Source organism: Panulirus ornatus, chromosome 14 (genome assembly GCF_036320965.1).
Source record: "Panulirus ornatus isolate Po-2019 chromosome 14, ASM3632096v1, whole genome shotgun sequence".
Taxonomy (NCBI): Eukaryota; Metazoa; Arthropoda; class Malacostraca; order Decapoda; family Palinuridae; genus Panulirus; species Panulirus ornatus.
The window spans coordinates 32,706,028-32,732,464 of record NC_092237.1 but is presented as its reverse complement, the minus strand read 5'-3'; the positions used below and the strand labels follow the sequence as shown (position 1 = coordinate 32,732,464).

The following is a 26,437-nucleotide window of genomic DNA, read 5'->3' as shown; positions in this document are numbered from 1 at the left end:
GTTTGCTTTGAAGAATGTATGTGAGAAATACTTAGAAAAGCAAATGGATTTGTATGTAGCATTTATGGATCTCGAGAAGGCATATGATAGAGTTGATAGAGATGCTCTGTGGAAGGCAAGTTGTTAGAAGCAGTGAAGTTTTTATCGAGGATGTAAGGCATGTGTACGTGTAGGAAGAGAGGAAAGTGATTGGTTCTCAGTGAATGTAGGTTTGCGGCAGGGGTGTGTGATGTCTCCATGGTTGTTTAATTTGTTTATGGATGGGGTTGTTAGGGAGGTGAATGCAAGAGTTTTGGAAAGAGGGGCAAGTATGAAGTCTGTTGGGGATGAGAGAGCTTGGGAAGCGAGTCAGTTGTTGTTCGCTGATGATACAGCGCTGGTGGCCGATTCATGTGAGAAACTGCAGAAGCTGGTGACCGAGTTTGGTAAAGTGTGTGAAAGAAGAAAGTTAAGAGTAAATGTGAATAAGAGCAAGGTTATTAGGTACAGTAGGGTTGAGGGTCAAGTCAATTGGGAGGTAAGTTTGAATGGAGAAAAACTGGAGGAAGTAAAGTGTTTTAGATATCTGGGAGTGGATCTGGCAGCGGATGGAACCATGGAAGCGGAAGTGGATCATAGGGTGGGGGAGGGGGCGAAAATTCTGGGAGCCTTGAAGAATGTGTGGAAGTCGAGAACATTATCTCGGAAAGCAAAAATGGGTATGTTTGAAGGAATAGTGGTTCCAACAATGTTGTATGGTTGCGAGGCGTGGGCTATGGATAGAGTTGTGTGCAGGAGGATGGATGTGCTGGAAATGAGATGTTTGAGGACAATGTGTGGTGTGAGGTGGTTTGATCGCGTAAGTAACGTAAGGGTAAGAGAGATGTGTGGAAATATAAAGAGCGTGGTTGAGAGAGCAGAAGAGGATGTTTTGAAATGGTTTGGGCACATGGAGAGAATGAGTGAGGAAAGATTGACCAAGAGGATATATGTGTCGGAGGTGGAGGGAACGAGGAGAAGTGGGAGACCAAATTGGAGGTGGAAAGATGGAGTGAAAAAGATTTTGTGTGATCGGGGCCTGAACATGCAGGAGGGTGAAAGGAGGGCAAGGAATAGAGTGAATTGGAGCGATGTGGTATACCGGGGTTGACGTGCTGTCAGTGGATTGAATCAAGGCATGTGAAGCGTCTGGGGTAAACCATGGAAAGCTGTGTAGGTATGTATATTTGCGTGTGTGGACGTATGTATATACATGTGTATGGGGGTGGGTTGGGCCATTTCTTTCGTCTGTTTCCTTGCGCTACCTCGCAAACGCGGGAGACAGCGACAAAGTATAATAAAAAAAAAAATAAAAATATATATATATATATATATATATATATATATATATATATATATATATATATATATATATATATATATATATATATCTATATATATATTATCCCTGGGGATAGGGGAGAAAGAATACTTCCCACGTATTCCCTGCGTGTCGTAGAAGGCGACTAAAAGGGGAGGGAGCGGGGGGCTGGAAATCCTCCCCTCTCACTTTTTTTTTTTTTTTTTTTTTTTTTTCCCAAAAGAGGGAACAGAGAAGGGGCCCAGGTGAGGATATTCCCTCAAGGGCCCAGTCCTCTGTTCTCAACGCTACCTCGCTAATGCGGGAAATGGCGAATAGTATGAAAGAAAAAAGATCTATATATATATATATATATATATATATATATATATATATATATATATATATATATATATATATATATATTTTTTTTTTTTTTTTTCTTTTTTATACTTTGTCGCTGTCTCCCGCGTTTGCGAGGTAGCGCAAGGAAACAGACGAAAGAAATGGCCCAACCCCCCCCCATACACATGTACATACACACGTCCACACACGCAAATATACATACCTACACAGCTTTCCATGGTTTACCCCAGACGCTTCACATGCCTTGATTCACTCCACTGACAGCACGTCAACCCCTGTATACCACATCGCTCCAATTCACTCTATTCCTTGCCCTCCTTACACCCTCCTGCATGTTCAGGCCCCGATCACACAAAATCTTTTTCACTCCATCTTTCCACCTCCAATTTGGTCTCCCTCTTCTCCTCGTTCCCTCCACCTCCGACACATATATCCTCTTGGTCAATCTTTCCTCACTCATTCTCTCCATGTGCCCAAACCATTTCAAAACACCCTCTTCTGCTCTCTCAACCACGCTCTTTTTATTTCCACACATATCTCTTACCCTTACGTTACTTACTCGATCAAACCACCTCACACCACACATTGTCCTCAAACATCTCATTTCCAGCACATCCATCCTCCTGCGCACAACTCTATCCATAGCCCACGCCTCGCAACCATACAACATTGTTGGAACCACTATTCCTTCAAACATACCCATTTTTGCTTTCCGAGATAATGTTCTCGACTTCCACACATTTTTCAAGGCTCCCAAAATTTTCGCCCCCTCCCCCACCCTATGATCCACTTCCGCTTCCATGGTTCCATCCGCTGACAGATCCACTCCCAGATATCTAAAACACTTCACTTCCTCCAGTTTTTCTCCATTCAGACTCACCTCCCAATTGACTTGACCCTCAACCCTACTGTACCTAATAACCTTGCTCTTATTCACATTTACTCTTAACTTTCTTCTTCCACACACTTTACCAAACTCAGTCACCAGCTTCTGCAGTTTCTCACATGAATCAGCCACCAGCGCTGTATCATCAGCGAACAACAACTGACTCACTTCCCAAGCTCTCTCATCCCCAACAGACTTCATACTTGCCCCTCTTTCCAGGACTCTTGCATTTACCTCCCTAACAACCCCATCCATAAACAAATTAAACAACCATGGAGACATCACACACCCCTGCCGCAAACCTACATTCACTGAGAACCAATCACTTTCCTCTCTTCCTACACGTACACATGCCTTACATCCTCGATAAAAACTTTTCACTGCTTCTAACAACTTGCCTCCCACACCATATATTCTTAATACCTTCCACAGAGCATCTCTATCAACTCTATCATATGCCTTCTCCAGATCCATAAATGCTACATACAAATCCATTTGCTTTTCTAAGTATTTCTCACATACATTCTTCAAAGCAAACACCTGATCCACACATCCTCTACCACTTCTGAAACCGCACTGCTCTTCCCCAATCTGATGCTCTGTACATGCCTTCACCCTCTCAATCAATACCCTCCCATATAATTTACCAGGAATACTCAACAAACTTATACCTCTGTAATTTGAGCACTCACTCTTATCCCCTTTGCCTTTGTACAATGGCACTATGCACGCATTCCGCCAATCCTCAGGCACCTCACCATGAGTCATACATACATTAAATAACCTTACCAACCAGTCAACAATACAGTCACCCCCTTTTTTAATAAATTCCACTGCAATACCATCCAAACCTGCTGCCTTGCCGGCTTTCATCTTCCGCAAAGCTTTTACTACCTCTTCTCTGTTTACCAAATCATTTTCCCTAACCCTCTCACTTTGCACACCACCTCGACCAAAACACCCTATATCTGCCACTCTGTCATCAGACACATTCAACAAACCTTCAAAATACTCATTCCATCTCCTTCTCACATCACCACTACTTGTTATCACCTCCCCATTTACGCCCTTCACTGAAGTTCCCATTTGCTCCCTTGTCTTACGCACCCTATTTACCTCCTTCCAGAACATCTTTTTATTCTCCCTAAAATTTACTGATAGTCTCTCACCCCAACTCTCATTTGCCCTTTTTTTCACCTCTTGCACCTTTCTCTTGACCTCCTGTCTCTTTCTTTTATACTTCTCCCACTCAATTGCATTTTTTCCCTGCAAAAATCGTCCAAATGCCTCTCTCTTCTCTTTCACTAATACTCTTACTTCTTCATCCCACCACTCACTACCCTTTCTAAACAGCCCACCTCCCACTCTTCTCATGCCACAAGCATCTTTTGCGCAATCCATCACTGATTCCCTAAATACATCCCATTCCTCCCCCACTCCCCTTACTTCCATTGTTCTCACCTTTTTCCATTCTGTACACAGTCTCTCCTGGTACTTCCCCACACAGGTCTCCTTCCCAAGCTCACTTACTCTCACCACCTTCTTCACCCCAACATTCACTCCTCTTTTCTGAAAACCCATACTAATCTTCACCTTAGCCTCCACAAGATAATGATCAGACATCCCTCCTGTTGCACCTCTCAGCACATTAACATCCAAAAGTCTCTCTTTCGCACGCCTGTCAATTAACACGTAATCCAATAACGCTCTCTGGCCATCTCTCCTACTTACATAAGTATACTTATGTATATCTCGCTTTTTAAACCAGGTATTCCCAATCATCAGTCCTTTTTCAGCACATAAATCTACAAGCTCTTCACCATTTCCATTTACAACACTGAACACCCCATGCATACCAATTATTCCCTCAACTGCCACATTACTCACCTTTGCATTCAAATCACCCATCACTATAACCCGGTCTCGTGCATCAAAACCGCTAACACACTCATTCAGCTGCTCCCAAAACACTTGCCTCTCATAATCTTTCTTCTCATGCCCAGGTGCATATGCACCAATAATCACCCACCTCTCTCCATCAACTTTCAATTTTACCCATATTAATCGAGAATTTACTTTCTTACATTCTATCACATACTCCCACAATATATATATATATATATATATATATATATATATATATGTATATATATGTATATATATATATATATATATATACATATATATAGGGGATAGGGGAGAAAGAATACTTCCCACGTATTCCCTGCGTGTCGGAGAAGGCGACTAAAAGGGGAGGGAGTGGGGGGCTGGAAATCCTCCCTTCTTGTTTTTTTTTTTTTAATTTTCCAAAAGAATGAACAGAGAAGGGGGCCAGGTGAGGATATTCCCTTAGAGGCCCAGTCCTCTGTTCTTAACGCTACCCTGCTAACGCGGGAAATGACAAATAGTTTGAAAGATATATATATATATATATATATATATATATATATATATATATATATATATATATATATATATATATATATAAATATATATAAATATATATAAATATATATAAATATATATAAATATATATATATATATATATATATATATATATATATATATATATATATATTTATATATATTTATATATATTTATATATATTTATATATATTTATATATATATATATATATATATATATATATATATATATATATATATATATATATATATATATATATATATATATATATATATATATATATATGGGTATGTTTGAAGGAATAGTAGTTCCAACAATGTTGTATGGTTGCGAGGCGTGGGCTATGGATAGAGTTGTGCGTAGGAGGATGGATGTGCTGGAAATGAGATGTTTGAGGACAATGTGTGGTGTGAGGTGGTTTGATCGAGTAAGTAACGTAAGGGTAAGAGAGATGTGTGGAAATAAAAAGAGCGTGGTTGAGAGAGCAGAAGAGGGTGTTTTGAAATGGTTTGGGCACATGGAGAGAATGAGTGAGGAAAGATTGACCAAGAGGATATATGTGTCGGAGGTGGAGGGAACGAGGAGAAGAGGGAGACCAAATTGGAGGTGGAAAGATGGAGTGAAAAAGATTTTGTGTGATCGGGGCCTGAACATGCAGGAGGGTGAAAGGAGGGCAAGGAATAGAGTGAATTGGAGCGATGTGGTATACAGGGGTTGACGTGCTGTCAGTGGATTGAATCAAGGCATGTGAAGCGTCTGGGGTAAACCATGGAAAGCTGTGTAGGTATGTATATTTGCGTGTGTGGACGTGTGTATGTACATGTGTATGGGGGGGGTTGGGTCATTTCTTTCGTCTGTTTCCTTGCGCTACCTCGCAAACGCGGGAGACAGCGACAAAGTATAAAAAAAAAAAAAAAAAATATATATATATATATATATATATATATATATATATATATATATATATATTTATATATATATATATATATATATATATATATATATATATATATATATATATATATATAAATATATATATATATATATGTGTGTGCTCATCCCCCTCGAAGGCTCAGATTGGGGTGACTAAATGTGTGTGGATGTAACCAAGATGAGGAAAAAGGAGAGATAGATAGTATGTTTGAGGAAAGGAAACTGGATGTTTTGGCTCTGAGTGAAATGAAGCTTAAGGGTAAAGGGGAAGTGTGGTTTGGGAATGTTTTGAAAGTAAAGTCAGGGGTTAGTGAGAGGACGAGCAAAGGAAGGAGTAGCACTACTCCTGAAACAAGAGTGGTGGGATTATGTGATAGAGTGTAAGAAAGTAAACTCTAGATTGATATGGGTAAAACTAAAAGTTGATGGAGAGAGATGGGTAATTATTGGTGCATATGCACCTGGGCATGAGAAGAAAGATTATGACAGGCAAGTGTTTTCGGGAGCAGCTGAATGAGTGTGTTAGTAGTTTTGATGCACGAGACTGGGTTATAGTGATGGGTGATTTGAATGCAAAGGTGAGTAATGTGGAAGTTGAGGGAATGATTGGTGTACATGGGGTGTTCAGTGCCGTAAATGGAAATAGTGAAGAGCTTGTGTATTTGTATCCCGAAAAAGTTCTGGTGATTGGGAATACATTGTTTAAAAAGAGAGATATACATAAGTATACGTGTGTAAGTAGGGGAGATGGCCAGGGAGCCTTATTAGATTACATGTTAATTGATAGGCTCCTGAAACTGAGAATTCTGGATGTTGATATGCTTAGAGGTGCAACTGGAGGGATGTCTGATCATTATCTTGTGGAGGGTGGATGTATTGGAAATTAAATGTATGAGGACAATATGTGGTGTGAGGTGGTTTGATCGAGTAAGTAATGAAATGGTAAGAGAGATGTGTGGAAATAAACATAGTATGGTAGAGGGAGATAAGCTCTGGACAATTAAGTTGATTAATGAATTTTTGTCATTCTACTTCTTCAATCGATATTTTGTTTCTAGTTACTGATATGTTACCTCTGTGGATAAACTAGTTCCTACTAGTTCCTATATCACATACTCTGTATTGCTAGATTGACCTTAATGTTTAGTCAGAATGAAAATCGTGAACTGTTTAGTTGGTGTATGATTGTGTGTGTGTGTATATATATATATATATATATATATATATATATATATATATATATATATATATATATATATATATATATATATTTCATTTCAAGCTAGAAGTTTCAGTTTTCTAAATTATTTCTTACATTTTTCATATGTATATATATGTATATGTGTGTGTGTGTGTATATGTACGTATGTATGTGTATATATATATATATATATATATATATATATATATATATATATATATATATATATATATATATATATATATATATTGAGTGGGAGACATATAAAAGAAAGAGACAGGAGGTCAAGAGAAAGGTGCAAGAGGTGAAAAAAAGGGCAAATGAGAGTTGGGGTGAGAGATTATCATTAAATTTTAGGGAGAATAAAAAGATGTTCTGGAAGGAGGTAAATAAAGTGCGTAAGACAAGGGAGCAGATGGGAACTTCAGTGAAGGACGCAAATGGGGAGGTGATAACAAGTAATGGTGATGTGAGAAGGAGATGGAGTGAGTATTTTGAAGGTTTGTTGAATGTGTTTGATGATAGAGTGGCAGATATAGGGTGTTTTGGTCGAGGTGGTGTGCAAAGTGCGAGGGTTAGGGAAAATGATTTGGTAAACAGAGAAGAGGTAGTAAAAGCTTTGCGGAAGATGAAAGCCGGCAAGGCAGCAGGTTTGGATGGTATTGCAGTGGAATTTATTATAAAAGGGGGTGACTGTATTGTTGACTGGTTGGTAAGGTTATTTAATGTATGTATGACTCATGGTGAGGTGCCTGAGGATTGGCGGAATGCGTGCATAGTGCCATTGTACATAGGCAAAGGGGATAAGAGTGAGTGCTCAAATTACAGAGGTATAAGTTTGTTGAGTATTCCTTGCAAATTATATGGGAGGGTATTGATTGAGAGGGTGAAGGCATGTACAGAGCATCAGAATGGGGAAGAGCAGTGTGGTTTCAGAAGTGGTAGAGGATGTGTGGATCAGGTGTTTGCTTTGAAGAATGTATGTGAGAAATACTTAGAAAAGCAAATGGATTTGTATGTAGCATTTATGGATCTGGAGAAGGCATATGATAGAGTTGATAGAGATGCTCTGTGGAAGGTATTAAGAATATATGGTGTGGGAGGCAAGTTGTTAGAAGCAGTGAAAAGTTTTTATCGAGGATGTAAGGCATGTGTACGTGTAGGAAGACAGGAAAGTGATTGGTTCTCAGTGAATGTAGGTTTGCGGCAGGGGTGTGTGATGTCTCCATGGTTGTTTAATTTGTTTATGGATGGGGTTCTTAGGGAGGTGAATGCAAGAGTTTTGGAAAGAGGGGCAAGTATGAACTCTGTTGGGGATGAGAGAGCTTGGGAAGTGAGTCAGTTGTTGTTCGCTGATGATACAGTGCTGGTGGCTGATTCATGTGAGAAACTGCAGAAGCTGGTGACTGAGTTTGGTAAAGTGTGTGAAAGAAGAAAGTTAAGAGTAAATGTGAATAAGAGCAAGGTTATTAGGTACAGTAGGGTTGAGGGTCAAGTCAATTGGGAGGTGGGTTTGAATGGAGAAAAACTGGAGGAAGTGAAGTGTTTTAGATATCTGGGAGTGGATCTGGCAGTGGATGGAAACATGGAAGCGGAAGTGGATCATAGGGTGGGGGAGGGGGCGAAAATCCTGGGAGCCTTGAAGAATGTGTGGAAGTTGAGAACATTATCGCAGAAAGCAAAAATGGGTATGTTTGAAGGAATAGTGGTTCCAACAATGTTGTATGGTTGCGAGGCGTGGACTATGGATAGAGTTGTGTGCAGGAGGATGGATGTGCTGGAAATGAGATGTATGAGGACAATGTGTGGTGTGAGGTGGTTTGATCGAGTAAGTAACGTAAGGGTAAGAGAGATGTGTGGAAATAAAAAGAGCGTGGTTGAGAGAGCAGAAGAGGGTGTTTTGAAATGGTTTGGTCACATGGAGAGAATGAGTGAGGAAAGATTGACCAAGAGGATATATGTGTCGGAGGTGGAGGGAACGAGGAGAAGAGGGAGACCGAATTGGAGGTGGAAAGATGGAGTGAAAAAGATTTTGTATGATTGGGGCCTGAACATGCAGGAGGGTGAAAGGAGGGCAAGAAATAGAGTGAATTGGAGCGATGTGGTATACCGGGGTTGACGTGCTGTCAGTGGATTGAATCAAGGCATGTGAAGCGTCTGGGGTAAACCATGGAAAGCTGTGTAGGTATGTATATTTGCGTGTGTGGACGTATATATATACATGTGTATGGGGGTGGGTTGGGCCATTTCTTTCGTCTGTTTCCTTGTGCTACCTCGCAAACGTGGGAGACAGCGACAAAGCAAAAAAAAAAAAAAAAAATATATATATATATATATATATATATATATATATATATATATATATATATATATATGCATATATATGTATATTATCCCTGGGGATAGGGGTGAAAGAATACTTCCCACGCATTCCTCGCGTGTTGTAGAAAGCGACTAGAGGGGACGGGAGCGGGGGGCCAGAAATCCTCCCCTCCTTGTATTTTTTAACTTTCTAAAATGGGAAACAGAAGAAGGAGTCACGCGGGGAGTGTTCATCCTCCTCGAAGGCTCAGACTGGGGTGTCTAAATGTGTGTGGATGTAACCAAGATGTGAAAAAAGGAGAGATAGGTAGTATGTTTGAGGATAGGAACCTTGATGTTTTGGCTCTGAGTGAAACGAAGCTCAAGGGTAAAGGGGAAGAGTGGTTTGGGAATGTCTTGGGAGTAAAGTCAGGGGTTAGTGAGAGGACAAGAGCAAGGGAAGGAGTAGCAGTACTCCTGAAACAGGAGTTGTGGGAGTATGTGATAGAATGTAAGAAAGTAAATTCTCGATTGATATGGGTAAAACTGAAAGTTGATGGAGAGAGATGGGTGATTATTGGTGCATATGCACTTGGGCATAAGAAGAAAGATCATGAGAGGCAAGTGTTTTGGGAGCAGCTGAATGAGTGTGTTAGTGGTTTTGATGCACGAGACCAGGTTATAGTGATGGGTGATTTGAATGCAAAGGTGAGTAATGTGGCAGTTGAGGGAATAATTGGTATACATGGGGTGTTCAGTGTTGTAAATGGAAATGGTGAAGAGCTTGTAGATTTATGTGCTGAGAAAGGACTGGTGATTGGGAATACCTGGTTTAAAAAGTGAGATATACATAAGTATACGTATGTAAGTAGGAAAGATGGCCAGAGAGCGTTATTGGATTACGTGTTAATTGACAGGCGCGCGAAAGAGAGACTTTTGGATGTTAATGTGCTGAGAGGTGCAACTGGAGGGATGTCTGATCATTATCTTGTGGAGGCTGTGAAGATTTGTATGGGTTTTCAGAAAAGAAGAGTGAATGTTGGGGTGAAGAGTGGTGAGAGTAAGTGAGCTTGGGAAGGAGACTTGTGTGAGGAAGTACCAGGAGAGACTGAGTACAAAATGGAAAAAGGTGAGAACAAAGGAAGTAAGGGGAGTGGGGGAGGAATGGGATGTATTTAGGGAATCAGTGATGGCTTGCGCAAAAGATGCTTGTGGCATGAGAAGAGTGGGAGGTGGGTTGATTAGAAAGGGTAGTGAGTGGTGGGATGAAGTAAGATTATTAGCGAAAGAGAAGAGAGAGGCATTTGGACGATTTTTGCAGGGAAAAAATGCAATTGAGTGGGAGATGTATAAAAGAAAGAGACAGGAGGGCAAGAGAAAGGTGCAAGAGTTGAAAAAGAGGGCAAATGAGAGTTGGGGTGAGAGAGTATCATTAAATTTTAGGGAGAATAAAAAGATGTTCTGGAAGGAGGTAAATAAAATGCGTAAGACAAGGGAGCAAATGGGAACTTCAGTGAAGGGCGCAAATGGGGAGGTGATAACAAGTAGTGGTGATGTGAGAAAGAGATGGAGTGAGTATTTTGAAGGTTTGTCGAATGTGTTTGATGATAGAGTGGCAGATATAGGGTGTTTTGGTCGAGGTGGTGTGCAAAGTGAGAGGGTTAGGGAAAATGATTTGGTAAACAGAGAAGAGGTAGTAAAAGCTTTGCGGAAGATGAAAGCCGGCAAGGCAGCAGGTTTGGATGGTATTGCAGTGGAATTTATTAAAAAAGGGGGTGACTGTATTATTGACTGGTTGGTAAGGTTATTTAATGTATGTATGACTCATGGTGAGGTGCCTGAGGATTGGTGGAATGCGTGCATAGTGCCATTGTACAAAGGCAAAGGGGATGAGAGTGAGTGCTCAAATTTCAGAGGTATAAGTTTGTTGAGTATTCCTGGTAAATTATATGGGAGGGTATTGAGTGAGAGGGTGAAGGCATGTACAGAGCATCAGATTGGGGAAGAGAAGTGTGGTTTCAGAGGTGGTAGAGGATGTGCGGATCAGGTGTTTGCTTTGAAGAATGTATGTGAGAAATACTTAGAAAAGCAAATGGATTTGTATGTAGCATATATGGATCTGGAGAAGGCATATGATAGAGTTGATAGAGATGCTCTGTGGAAGGTATTAAGAATATATGGTGTGGGAGGCAAGTTGTTAGAAGCAATGAAAAGTTTTTATCTAGGATGTAAGGCATGTGTACTTGTAGGAAGAGAGGAAAGTGATTGGTTCTCAGTGAATGTAGGTTTGCGGCAGGGGTGTGTGATGTCTCCATGGTTGTTTAATTTGTTTATGGATGGGGTTGTTAGGGAGGTGAATGCAAGAGTTTTGGAAAGAGGGGCAAGTATGAAGTCTGTTGGGGATGAGATAGCTTGGGAAGTGAGTCAGTTGTTGTTCGCTGGTGATACATCGCTGGTGGCTGATTCATGTGAGAAACTGCAGAAGCTGGTGACTGAGTTTGGTAAAGTGTGTGAAAGAAGAAAGTTAAGAGTAAATGTGAATAAGAGCAAGGTTATTAGGTACAGTAGGGTTGAGGGTCAAGTCAATTGGAAGGTAAGCTTGAATGGAGAAAAACTGGAGGAAGTAAAGTGTTTTAGATATCTGGGAGTGGATCTGGCAGCGGATGGAACCATGGAAGCGGAAGTGGATCATAGGGTGGGGGAGGATGTGAAAATCCTGGGAGCCTTGAAGAATGTGTGGAAGTCGAGAACATTATCTCGGAAAGCAAAAATGGGTATTTTTGAAGGAATAGTGGTTCCAACAGTGTTGTATGGTTGCGAGGCGTGGGCTATGGATAGAGTGTGTGCAGGAGGGTGGATGTGCGAGAAATGAGATGTTTGAAGGCAATGTCTGGTGTGAGGTGGTTTGATCGAGTAAGTAACGTAAGGGTAAGAGAGATGTGTGGAAATAAAAAGAGTGTGGTTGAGAGAGCAGAAGAGGGTATTTTGAAATGGTTTGGGCACATGGAGAGAATGAGTGAGGAAAGATTGACCAAGAGGATATTTGTGTCCGAGGTGGAGGGAATGAGGAGAAGTGGGAGACCAAATTGAAGGTGGAAAGATGGAGTGAAAAAGATTTTGTGTGATCAGGGCCTGAACATGCAGGAGGGTGAAAGGAGGGCAAGGAATAGAGTGAATTGGATCGATGTGGTATACCGGGGTTGACGTGCTATCAGTGGATTGAATCAGGGCATGTGAACCATCTGGGGTAAACCATGGAAAGCTGTGAAGGTGTGTATATTTGCGTGTACGGACGTGTATGTATATACATGTGTATGGGGGTGGGTTGGGCCATTTCTTTCGTCTGTTTCCTTGCGCTACCTCGCAAACGCGTGAGACAGCGACAAAGTATAATAAAAAAATAAACAAATGATATATATATATATATATATATATATATATATATATATATATATATATATATATATATATATATATATATATATATTCTCCCTAAAATTTACTGATAGTCTCTCACCCCAACTCTCATTTGCCCTTTGCACCTTTCTCTTGACCTGGAAGGAGGTAAATAAGGTGCGTAAGACAAGGGAGCAAATGGGAACTTCAGTGAAGGGCGTAAATGGGGAGGTGATAACAAGTAGTGGTGATGTGAGAAGGAGATGGAGTGAGTATTTTGAAGGTTTGTTGAATGTGTTTGATGACTAGAGTGGCAGATATAGGGTGTTTGGGTCGAGGTGGTGTGCAAAGTGAGAGGGTTAGGGAAAATGATTTGGTAAACAGAGAAGAGGTAGTGAAAGCTTTGCGGAAGATGAAAGCCGGCAAGGCAGCAGGTTTGGATGGTATTGCAGTGGAATTTATTAAAAAAGGGGGTGACTGTATTGTTGACTGGTTGGTAAGGTTATTTAATGTATGTATGACTCATGGTGAGGTGCCTGATGATTGGCGGAATACGTGCATAGTGCCATTGTACAAAGGCAAAGGGGATAAGAGTGAGTGCTCAAATTACAGAGGTATAAGTTTGTTGAGTATTCCTGGTAAATTATATGGGAGGGTATTGATTGAGAGGGTGAAGGCATGTACAGAGCATCAGATTGGGGAAGAGCAGTGTGGTTTCAGAAGTGGTAGAGGATGTGTGGATCAGGTGTTTGCTTTGAAGAATGTATGTGAGAAATACTTAGAAAAGCAAATGGATTTGTATGTAGCATTTATGGACCTGGAGAAGGCATATGACAGAGTTGATAGAGATGCTCTGTGGAAGGTATTAAGAATATATGGTGTGGGAGGCAAGTTGTTAGAAGCAGTGAAAAGATTTTATCTAGGATGTACGGCATGTGTACGTGTAGGAAGAGAGGAAAGTGATTGGTTCTCAGTGAATGTAGGTTTGCGGCAGGGGTGTGTGATGTCTCCATGGTTGTTTAATTTGTTTATTGATGGGGTTGTTAGGGAGGTGAATGCAAGAGTTTTGGAAAGAGGGGCAAGTATGAAGTCTGTTGGGGATTAGAGAGCCTTGGAAGTGAGTCAGTTGTTGTTCGCTGATGATACAGCGCTGGTGGCCGATTCATTTGAGAAACTGCAGAAGCTGGTGACTGAGTTTGGTAAAGTGTGTGAGGAAGAAAGTTAAGAGTAAATATGAATAAGAGCAAGGTTATTAGGTACAGTAGGGTTGAGAGTCAAGTCAATATGGAGGTAAGTTTGAATGGAGAAAAACTGGATGAAGTAAAGTGTTTTAGATATCTGGGAGTGGATCCGGCAGCGAATGGAAACATGGAAGCGGAAGTGAATCATAGGGTGGGGGAGAGGGCGAAAATCCTGGGAGCCTTGAAGAATGTGTGGAAGTCGAGAACTTTCTCTCGGAAAGCAAAAATGGGTATGTTTGAAGGAATAGTGGTTCCAACAATGTTGTATGGTTGCGAGGCGTGGGCTATGGATAGAGTTGTGCGCAGGAGGGTGGATGTGCTGGAAATGAGATGTTTAAGGGCAATGTGTGGTGTGAGGTGGTTTGATCGAGTAAGTAATGTAAGGGTAAGAGGGATGTGTGGAAATAAAAAGAGCTTAGTTGAGAGAGCAGAAGAGGGTGTTTTGAAATGGTTTGGGCACATGGAGAGAATGAGTGAGAAAAGATTGACCAAGAGGATATATGTGTTGGAGGTGGAGGGAATGAAGAGAAGTGGGAGACCATATTCGAGGTGGAAAGATGGAGTGAAAAAGATATTGAGTGATCGGGGCCTGAACATGCAGGAGGGTGAAAGGCGTGCAAGGAATAGAGTGAATTGGATCGATGTTGTATACCGGGGTCGACGTGCTGTCAGTGGATTGAATCAGGGCATGTGAAGCGTCTGGGGTAAACCATGGAACATTCTGTGGTGCCTGGATGTGGAAAGGGAACTGTTTTTTCGGACATTATTGGCTGACAGCTAGAGACTGAGTGTGAACGAATGTGGCCTTTGTTGTCTTTTCCTAGCGCTACCTCGCACACATGAGGGGGGAGGAGGATGTTATTCCATGTGTGGCGAGGTTGTGATGGGAATGAATAAAGGCAGACAGTGTGAATTGTGTGTATGGGTATATATGTATGTGTCTGTGTGTGTATATATATGTGTACATTGAGATGTATGGGTATGTATATTTGCATGTGTGGACGTGTATGTATATACTTGTGTATGGGGGTGGGTTGGGCCATTTCTTTTCTGTGTTTCCTTGCGCTAACTCGCAAACGTGGGAGACAGCGACAAAGTAAAATAAATAAATATATATATATACTTCTATAAAATGTATCTCTCTTGTTCTAGGTACACCAGAATGCTTTCTGTTTGCCTTAGAACCTCAAGCTGGTATTTTCCACAGTACAGGATACAACCGTAACTTCATGTACCTCAATTATTTGGAGAAGAATACCATGCCCAATGGATTGGTGAGTCCTTATTGTTTGTTTAGGATTATATGTAGGTGATTAGTAATAATTGCAGTGGGAAATCTGAAGTTAGAAGAAAAGTTGCAGGTGTCTTGTTGGCTTTAGCGAATAGTAGGAGGTTATGGCTTCGTGCAGTGTGCATGAAAGAAGTCAGTATAATGAAGAATGTACTCCAGCCCATGCGTATGGATATGAAACCTCGGTTTTCTCACATATTGACAGATCAGAAATTAAAACAAGGAAGAGAACGTGCAAAATATGCCAAAAATTAAAACAGATAATGTTAGAAATAATGATGAGAGAAATATGTTTAAAATGAATAAATTGTTAGATGCATTTATGGAAGAGGTATAGTGAGATGATATGCATATAGGAAATATGGTCAAAGATTGTTCAAAACGAATTATGGTAACATGTTTAAAGTTATGTGGAAGAAGTGTTGAGTACATGTACTGAGTGAACTGAGTGTAAAAGGATGGAAAAAGACATGGCCAGATGTACTCATTGAGCTGTTCAGGAGAGTTGAGTGTATTTCATATGAGGCTGTTAAAGAACTTGTGTCATATTGAACCACATTGTCTTGAGTAGATGTGTATATGGAGGTTTTACTTTGACTTAATGATGCAGCTTAGTATTCACAGGTGGAGTATAGAAACAATAGAATAGGATGGAAGAACTTTGACCATCGAAATACTACACTGTGTAAAGTTAAAGATACAGGTGAGCAGAGAGGATTTAGGTACATGGCAGTTGGGACTCGATCTTGATCCGCGTGTTTTCTCCCTGGGTCTTGAGTGCTAATATATTCCTTGGAGAATATTGCAGAAATGCTCAACCATCATCATCATGTGGGTGAGGAAACTTCATATTGCAGTCATGCTCAACCATCATGTGGGTGAGGAAACTTCATATTGCAGTCAACCATTATGAGGGTGAGGAACCTTCATATTGCAGTCATGCTCAACCATCATCGTCATGTGGGTGAGGAAACTTCATATTGCATTCATGATCAACCATCATACGGATGAGGAAACATATTGTATTCTTACTCAACCATTATGAGGGTGAGGAACCTTCATATTGCAGTCATGCTCAACCATCATCACATGGTGAGGAAACTTCATATTGCAGTCATGCTTAACCATCATCATCATGTGGGTGAGGAAACCTCATAGTGCAGTCATGCTCAACCATCATCATCATAAAGGTGAGGAAACTTCATATTGCAGTCATTGTCAGCCATCATCATCATAAAGTTGAGGAAACTTCATATTGCAGTCATGCTCAACCATCATATGGATGAGGAAACTTCAATTGTATTCATGCTCAACCATCATGTGTGGCTAAACTTCATATTGCAGTCATGCTCAACCATCATCGTCATGTAGGTGAGGAAACTTCATATTGCAGTCATGCTCAACCATCATCATCATGTGGATGAGGAAACTTCTTAATGAGTCATGCTCAACCATCATCATCATGTGGGTGAGGAAATTTCATATTGGGGTCATTCTCAACCATCATCATATGCGTGAGGAAACTTCATATTGCAGTCATGTTTAAACATCATGTGGTTGAGGAAACTTCATATTGCAGTTATTCTTAACCAACATGTGGGTGAGGAAACTTCATATTGCAGTCATGCTCAAACATCATGTTGGTGAGAAAACTTCATATTGCAGTCATGCTCAACGATCATCATGATGTGGGTGAGAAAACTTCATATTGCAGTCATGCTCAACGATCATCATCATGTGGGTGAGTAAACTTCATATTGGAGTCATGCTCAACCACCACGTGGGTGAGGAAACTTCATATTGCAGTCATGCTCAACCACCACGTGGGTCAGGAAACTTCATATTGCAGTCATGCTCAACCATCATATGGATGAGGTAACTTAATATTGTATTCATGCTCAGTCATCATGTGGATGACGAAACTTCATATTGCAGTCATGCTGAACCATCATCATCATTTGGGTGAGGAAACCTCATATTCAGTCATGCTTAACCGTCCTGTGGGTGGGGAAACTTCATATTGCAGTCATGCTGAACCATCATATGGATGAGGAAACTTCATATTGTATTCATGCTCAACCATCATGTAGGTGAGGAAACTTTATATTGCAGTCATGCTGAACCATCATCATCATATGGGTAAGAAAAAGTCATTTTGCTGTCATGCTCAACCATCATCATAATGTGAGTGAGGAAACTTCATATTGCAGTCATTTTTAACCATCAACTCTATGTGGGTGAGGAAACTTCATATTGCAGTCATGTTGAACCATCATCATGATGTTGGTGAGGAAACTTAATATTGCAGTCGTGCTCAGCCATCATCATCATGTGGGTAAGGAAACTTCGTATTGCAGTTATGCTCAACCATCATCATCATTTCTTCATACTGCACTCATGCTCAGCCATCATCATGTGGGTGAGGAAACTTCATACTAAATTCATGCTCAACGATCATGTGGGTGAAAGAACTTCATGTTGCAGTCATGTTCAACCATCATCATCGTGTGGATGAGGAAGCTTCTTAAACTTCTTATTTCAGTCATGCTCAACCATCATTATGTGGATTAGGAAACTTCATATTGCAGTCATGCTCAACCATCATTATGTGGGTGAGGAAACTTCATATTATAGTCATGCTCAACTATCATCATCATGTGGATGAGGAACCTTCATATTGCAGTCATGCTGAACCATCATCATCATGTGGATGAGGAAACTTCATATTGCTGTCATGCTCAACCATCATGTGGGTGAAGAAACTTCATATTACAGTCATGCTCAACCATCATCATCATCATGTTGATGAGGAAACTTCATATTGCAGTCATGCGCAAGCATCATCATCATGTGGGTGAGGGAAATTCATTTTGCATTCATGTTCAACCAACATGTGGGTGAGGAAACTTCATATTGCAGTCATGCTCAACCATCATAATCATGTGGGTGAGGAAACTTCATATTACAGTCATGCTCAACCATCATCATTATGTGGGTGAGGAAACCTCGTATTCGTCATGCTCAACCATCATCACCATGTGGGTGAGGAGACTTCATATTGCAGTCATGCTCAACCATCATGTGAGTGAGGAAACTTCATATTGCAGTCATGCTCAACCATCATCATCATGTGGGTGAGGAAACTTCATATTGCAGTCCTGCTCAACCATCATCATCATGTTGGTGAGGAAAATTCATATTGTAGTCATGTTCAACTATCATGTGGGCGAGGAAAATTCATATTGGAGTCATGCTCAACCATCATAATCATGTGGGTGAGGAAACTTCATATTACAGTCGCGCTCAGCCATCAACATCATGTGAGAGAGGAAACTTCAGATTGCAGTCAAGCTCAACCATCATCATCATATGGAGAAGGAAACTTCATAGTGCAGTCATGATCAACCATCATCATGTGGTTGAGGAAACTTCATATTGCAGTCGTGCTAAACCATCATCGTCATTTGGTGAGGAAACCTCGTATTCAGTCATGGTCAACCATCCTGTGGGTGGGGAAACTTCATATTGTATTCATGCTCAGTAATCATGTGGGTGAGGAAACTTTATATTGCAGTCATGCTCAACCATCATCATAATGTGAGTAAGGAAGTTTCATATTGCAGTCATTTTCATCCATCAGCATCATGTTTGTGAGGAAACCTCATATTGCAGTCATGCTGAACCATCATGATGTGAGTGAGGAAACTTCATGTTGCAGTCATGCTCAACCATCATCGTCTTGTGGGTGAGGAAACTTCGTATTGCATTTATGCTCAACCATCATCATCATGTCGTTGAAGACACTTCATATTGCAGTCATTCTCAACCATCATCATCATGTGGTTGAGGAAATTTAATATTGCAGTTATGCTTAACTATCATGTGGGGGAGGAAACTTCATATTGCTGTCATTGTCAACCATCTTCATCTTGTGGGTGAGGAAACTTCATATTGCAATCATGCTCAACCATCATGATCATGTGGGTGAGGACACTTTATATTGCAGTCATGCTCAGCCATTATCATCATGTGGGTGGGGAAACTTCATATTGCAGTCATGCTCAAACATCATGTGGGTGAGAAAACTTCATATTGCAGTCATGCAGAACCATCATGTGGGTGAGGAAACTTCATATTGCAGTCATGTTCAACCATCATGTGGATGAGGAAACTTCATCTTGCAGTCATGCTCAACCATCATGTTGGTGAGGAAACTTTACATTGCAGTCATGTTCAACCATCATGTGGGTTAGGAAACTTCGTATTGCAGTCATGCTCAACCATCATGTGGGTGAGGAAACTTCATATTGCAGTCATGCTCAACTATGTTCATTATGTGGGTGCGGAAACTTCATATTGCAGTCATGCTCAACCATCATTATCATGTGGGTGAGGAAACTTTACATTGCAGTCATTCTCAACCATCATCATATTGGTGAAGAAACTTCATATTGCAATCATGCTCAACCATCATCATGATGTGGGTGAGATAACTTCATATTGTAGTCATGTTCAACCATCATGTGAGTGAGGAAACTTCATCTTGCAGTCATGCTCAACCATCATGTTGGTGAGGAAACTTCACATTGCATTCATATTAACCATCATGTGGGTTAGGAAACTTTGTATTACAGTCATGCTCCATACGAAACTTCATATTGCAGTCTTGCTCAACCATGTTCATCATGTGAGTGAGGAAACCTCTTATTGCAGTCATGCTTAACCATCATCATCATACAGGTGAGGAAATTTCATGTTGCAGTCTTGCTCAACCATGTTCATCATGTGGGTGAGGAAACTTACTATTGCAGTCATGATCAACCCTTGTCGTCATGTGAGTGAGAAACCTTCATATTACATTCATGCTCCACCATCATCATGTTGGTGAGGAAATTTCATATTGAAATCATGCTCAACCATCATGTGGAGGAGGAAACTTAATAGTTCAGTCATGCTCAACCCTCACCATCATGTGTGTGAGGAAAATTCATATTACAGTCATGCTCAACCAACATGTGGGTGAGGAAACTTTATATGGCAGTCATTCTCAACCGTCATTGTCATGTGGGTGAGGAAACTTCATACTGCAGTCATGATCAACCAATATGTGGATGAGGACACTTCATGTTGCAGTCATGTTCAACCATCATGTGGGGGAGGAAACTTCATGTTGCAGGCATTCTCACCCATCACGAGGGTGAGGAAACTTCATATTGTAGTCATGCTCAACCATCATGTGGGTGAGAAAATTTCCTATTGAAGTCATGGTCAACCATCATTATCATATGGGTGTGGAAACTTCATATTGCAGTCATGCTCAACCGTCATGTGGGTGAGGAACCTTCATTTTGCATTCAAGCTCAACCATCATCATCATGTGGTTGGGGAAACTTCATATTGCAGTTATGCTCAACCATCATATGGATGACGGAACTTTATATTGTATTTATGCTCAATCATCATGTGGGTGAGGAAACTTCATATTGTAGTCATGCTCAACCATCTTATGGGTGAGGAAACTTCATATTGCAGTCATGCTCAACCATTATATGGATGAGGAAACTTCATATTGTAGTCATGCTCAACCATCATATGGGTGAGGAAACTTCATATTGCAGTCATGCTCAACCATCATCATGTGGTTGAAGAAACTTCATATTATAGTCATGATCAACCATCATGTTGATGAGAACGCCTCATGTTGCAGTCATGTTCGACCATTATGTGGGCCAGGAAACTTCATATTGCAGTCATGCTCAACCATCATGTGGGTGATTAAACTTCATGTAGTCATGCTCAACCATCATGTGGGTGAGGAAATTTCATATTGAAGTTATGCTCAACCATCATTATCATGTGGGTGAGGAAACTTCATATTGTAGTCATGCTCAGCCATCATCATCATGTGGGTAAGGATACTTGATATTGCAGTCATACTTCCCCATTATCATATTGTGGGTGAGGAAACTTCATATTGCAGTCATGCTCGACCTTCATGTGGTTGAGGAAACTTCCTGTTGCAGTCATGCTCAACCATCATCATGTAGGTGATGAAACTTCATATTGCAGTCAGGCTCAACCATCATGTGGGTGAGGAAACTTCATATTACAGTCATGCTCAACCATCATCATTATGTGGTTGAGGAAATTTAATATTGCAGTCATGCTCAACCATCATGTGGGTGAGGAAACTTCATATTGCATTCATTCTCAACCATCATCACCATGTGCGTGGGGAAACTTCATATTGCATTCATTCTCAACCATCATCACCATGTGGGTGAGGAAAGTTCATATTGCAGTCATGCTAAACCATTATGTAGGTGAGGAAACTTCATATTGCAGTCATGCTCAGCCATCATCGTCATGTGGGTGATGAAACTTCATATTGCAGTCATGGTCAACCATCATCATCATGTGGGTGAATAAAACTCATATTTCAGTCATGCTGAACCATCATGTGGGTGAGGAAACTTCATATTGCATTCAAGCTCAACCATCATCATGTGGGTGAGGAAACTTCATATTGTAGGTATGCTCATCCATTGTATGGATGATGGAACTTTATATTGTATTCGTGCTCAATCATCATATTGGTGAGGAAACTTCATATTGTAGTCATGCTCAACCATCATCATCATGTGGGTGAGGAAACTTCATATTGCAGTCATGCTAAACCATTATATGGATGAGGAAACTTCATATTGTATTCATGCTCAACCATCATATGGGTGAGGAAACTTCATATTGCTGTCATGCTCAACTGTCATCATCATGTGGTTGAGGAAATTTCATATTGCAGTCATGATCAACCATCATGTTGATGAGAACACCTCATATTGCAGTCATGTTCAGCCATTATGTGGGCCAGGAAATTTCATATTGCTGTCATGCTCAACCATCATGTGGGTGATTAAACTTCATGTCGTAGTCATGCTAAACTATCATGTGGGTGAGGAAATTTCTTATTGAAGTTATGCTCAACCATCATTATCATGTGGGTGAGGAAACTTCATATTGTAGTCATGCTCAACCATCATCACCATTTGGGTGAGGAAAATTCATGTTGCAGTAATGCTCAGCCTTCATGTGGTTAAGGAAACTTCATATTGCAGTCATGCTCAACCATCATCATCATGTGGGTGAAGAAACCTCATTTTGTAGTTATATATAATGCAACTGTCTGATGCTCTATGAAGATTATCATGTATAATGTACCTGTCTGATGCCCTGACTATGCTCTATCAAGATAATAATGTATAATGTAGCTGTCTGATGGTTTAATTATGCTCTATCAAGATAATCATGTACATTGTGGCTGTCTGATTCTGTATCAAGATAATCATGCATAATCTTGCTGTCTCTTGCTCTATCAAGATAATCATGTATAATGGAGCCGTCTAATGGTATATCAAGATAATCATGTATGATATAGCTGTCTGATGCCCTATCAAGATAATCATGTGTAATGTAGCAGTCTGATGCTCTATCAAGATAATCATTTATAATGGTGCCGTCTGATATTCTGTCAAGAAAATCATGTATCATGTAGCTCTATGAAAATAATCATGTATAATGTAGCTGTCTGATGCTCTATGAAGATAATCAGAAATAATATACCTGTCTGATTCTCAAATTATGCTCTATGAAGATTATCATGTATAATATACCTGTCTGATGCCCTAACTATGCTCTATCAAGATAATAATGTATAATGTAACTGTCTGATTCTGTGTCAAGATAATCCAGTATAATGTTGCTCTCTGATGATTTATCAAGATAATCATGCATTATGTAGTCGTCTGATAGTTTACTTATGCCTTATCAAGATAATCATGTATAATGTAGACGTCTGATTCTCTATCAAGATAATCATGTATAATGTAGCTGTCTGTTGCTCTATCAAAATAATCATGTATAATGTAGCTGTCTGATGCTATATCAAGATACTCATGTATAATGTAGCCATCTGATGCTCTATCAGTATAATCATGTATAATATAGCGTTTTGATGCTCTGTCAAGATAATCATGTATAATGTAGCCTCAAGATAATCGTATATAATGTAGCTGTCTGATGCTGTATCGAGATAATCATGTATAATGTAACTTTCTGATGCTCTATCAAGAAAATCATGTATAATGTAGTTGTCTGATGCTCTATTAATATACTCATGTATAATATAGCTGTCTGATGCTCTATTGATATAATCATATATGATGGAGCCGTCTGATGCTTCATAAAGTTAACCACGTATAATGTAGCCTTCTGATGCACTATCAAGATAATCATGAATAATGTAGCTGTCTGATGCCCTATTGATATAATCATATATGATGGAGCCGTCTGATGCTTCATAAAGTTAACCACGTATAATGTAGCCTTCTGATGCACTATCAAGATAATCATGAATAATGTAGCTGTCTGATGCTCTATCGACATAATCATATATAATGTAGCCCTCGGATGCTGTATAAAGATAATCATGTATAATGTAGCTGTCTGATGCTTCATCAAGATAATCATGTATAATGTAGCTGTCTGATGCTTTATCAAGATAATCATGTATAATGTAGCTGTCTGATGCTTCATCAAGATAATCATATATAATGTAGCTGTCTGATGCTTTATCAAGATAATCATGTATGATGTAGCTGTCTGATGCTTTATCAAGATAATCATATATAATGTAGCTGTCTGATTGTTTAATTATGCTCTATCAAGATAATCATGTATAATGTAGCTGTCTGATGCTCTATCAAGATAATCATGTATAATATAGCTGTCTGATGCTGTATAAAGATAATCATGTATAATGTAGCTGTCTGATGTTCTATTAGATAATCTGTGTACAATGTAGCCATTTGATGCTCTATCAAGATAATCATATACAATGTAGTTGTCTGATGCTGTATTAGAAAATAATTTGTAAGGTAGCTTTCTGATGCTCTATCATGATAATCATGTATAGTGTAGCTTTCTGATGCTCTATCATGATAATCATGTATAGTGTAGCTGTCTGATGCTCTATTAGATAATCATGTATAATGTAGATGTCTGGTGATTTATCTAGATAATTATGTATAATGAAGCCGTCTGATGCTCTATTAGATAATGTACAATGCATCTGTCTGATGCTGTATCAAGATAATCATGTATAATGTAGCTGTCTGATACTCTATTAAGATAATCATGTATAATGTAGCTGTATGATGATTTAATTATGCTCTATCAAGATAGTCATGTATAATGTAGCTGTCTGATGCCCCATCAAGATAGTCATGTATAATGTAGTTGTTTGATGGTTTAATTATGCTCTATCAAGAAAATCATGTATAATGTATCCTGTCTGATGCCCTATCAAGATAATCATGTATAATGTAGTTGTTTGATGGTTTAATTATGCTCTATCAAGAAAATCATGTATAATGTATCCTGTCTGATGCCCTATCAAGATAATCATGTATAATGTAGTTGTTTGATGGTTTAATTATGCTCTATCAAGAAAATCATGTATAATGTATCCTGTCTGATGCTCTATTAAGATAATCATGTATAAAAATGTAGCTGTCTCATGCTCTGTTAAGATAATCACGTATAATGTAGCCGTCTGATGCTATCAAAATAATCATGTATGATTGAGCTATCTGATGCTCTATCAACATAATCATGTATAATGTAGCTGTCATGCTCTATCAAGATAATCATGTGTAATGTAGCCGTCTGATGCTCTATCAAGGTAATCATGTATAATTTAGCTATCTGATACTCTATTAGATAATCATGTGTAATGTAGCTGTCTGATGCTCTACTAGATGATTATGTATAGTGTAGCTGTCTGATGATCTATCAAGATAATCATGTATAATGTAGCTGTCTGATGCTCTATCAAGATTATCATGTATAGTGTAGATGTCTGATGCTTTATCAAGATAATCATGTATAATATAGCTGTCTAATGCTCTATTAGATAATCATGTGTATTGTAACTGTCTGATGCTCTATCAAGATAATCATGTACAATGTAGCCGTCTGATGCTCCATTAAGATATCCATGTATAATATAGCTGTCTGATGCTCTCTCAAGATAATCATGTATAATGTCTAATGCTCTATCAAGATAATCAAGTATGTTGTTGCTCTGTGATGCTTTATCATGATAATCATGTATAATATAGCTGTCTGATTGTTTGATTATTCTTTATCAAGATAATCATGTATAAAATAGCTGTCTGATGCTATATCAAGATAATCATGTATAATGTTGCTGTCTGGCTGTCTGATGCTCCGTCAAGATAATCTTGTTTAATGTAGCTGTCAGATGGTTTCATTATTCTCTATCAAGATAATCACATATAATGCAGCTGTCTGATGCTCTGTCAAGATAATCATGTCTAATGAAACTGTCTCATGCTCTATCAAGATAATCATGTATGATGTATCCGTCTGATGCTCTATCAAGATAATCATGTATAATGTAGATATCTGATGCTTTATCAAGATAATCATGTATAATGTTTCCATCTGATGCTTTATCAAGATAATCATGTATAATGTATCCATCTGATGCTCTACCAAGATAATCATGTATAATGTATCCATCTGATGCTCTATCAAGATAATCATGTATAATTCCTCCATAGGGTATGGGAGGTCGAGAGGAGTTGTTTGGCTTGTGGCTTGACTACGACTTTGGCAAAGGATTAGTAGCCCCAACATGCACAACTTTTCACAGCCCTCAACTTTCCCGTCACCAAGAGCTGGAAATATGTGGAGTAGAGGTTTGGGCACTAGGAGCAGAGGAAAAGGACTCAGATGAAGAGGTATAGAACAAAATTATGCTTGATATGGAGGATTAGTAAACACTGTCATTTTTCACATAGATATTTCTTCATATAATCTGTTGGGTAACGGAAGCCATATGAAGATTATCGTGAATTTAATGAGATGTTTCACAGTCTCTCTCTCTCTCTCTCTCTCTCTCTCTCTCTCTCTCTCTCTCTCTCTCTCTCTCTCTCTCTCTCTCTCTCTCGTGCATAGTTTAACAGTAAAATCTAAGGACCATTTTTAATTTTGT

General features: G+C 39.5%; 1 protein-coding gene across 3 annotated transcripts in view; it reads left to right on the top strand.

Moving 5' to 3' along the window:
• The window catches only part of LOC139753338 (MTOR-associated protein MEAK7-like), a 342,712-nt gene that overhangs the window by 253,007 nt on the left and 63,268 nt on the right, over positions 1-26,437 (top strand). For all 3 annotated transcript variants that reach the window (XM_071669692.1, XM_071669691.1, XM_071669693.1), the window contains exons 8-9: positions 15,222-15,343; positions 26,004-26,183. In XM_071669692.1, the coding sequence (XP_071525793.1) occupies positions 15,222-15,343; positions 26,004-26,183 (302 nt within the window). The remainder of the gene's footprint in view (positions 1-15,221; positions 15,344-26,003; positions 26,184-26,437) is intronic.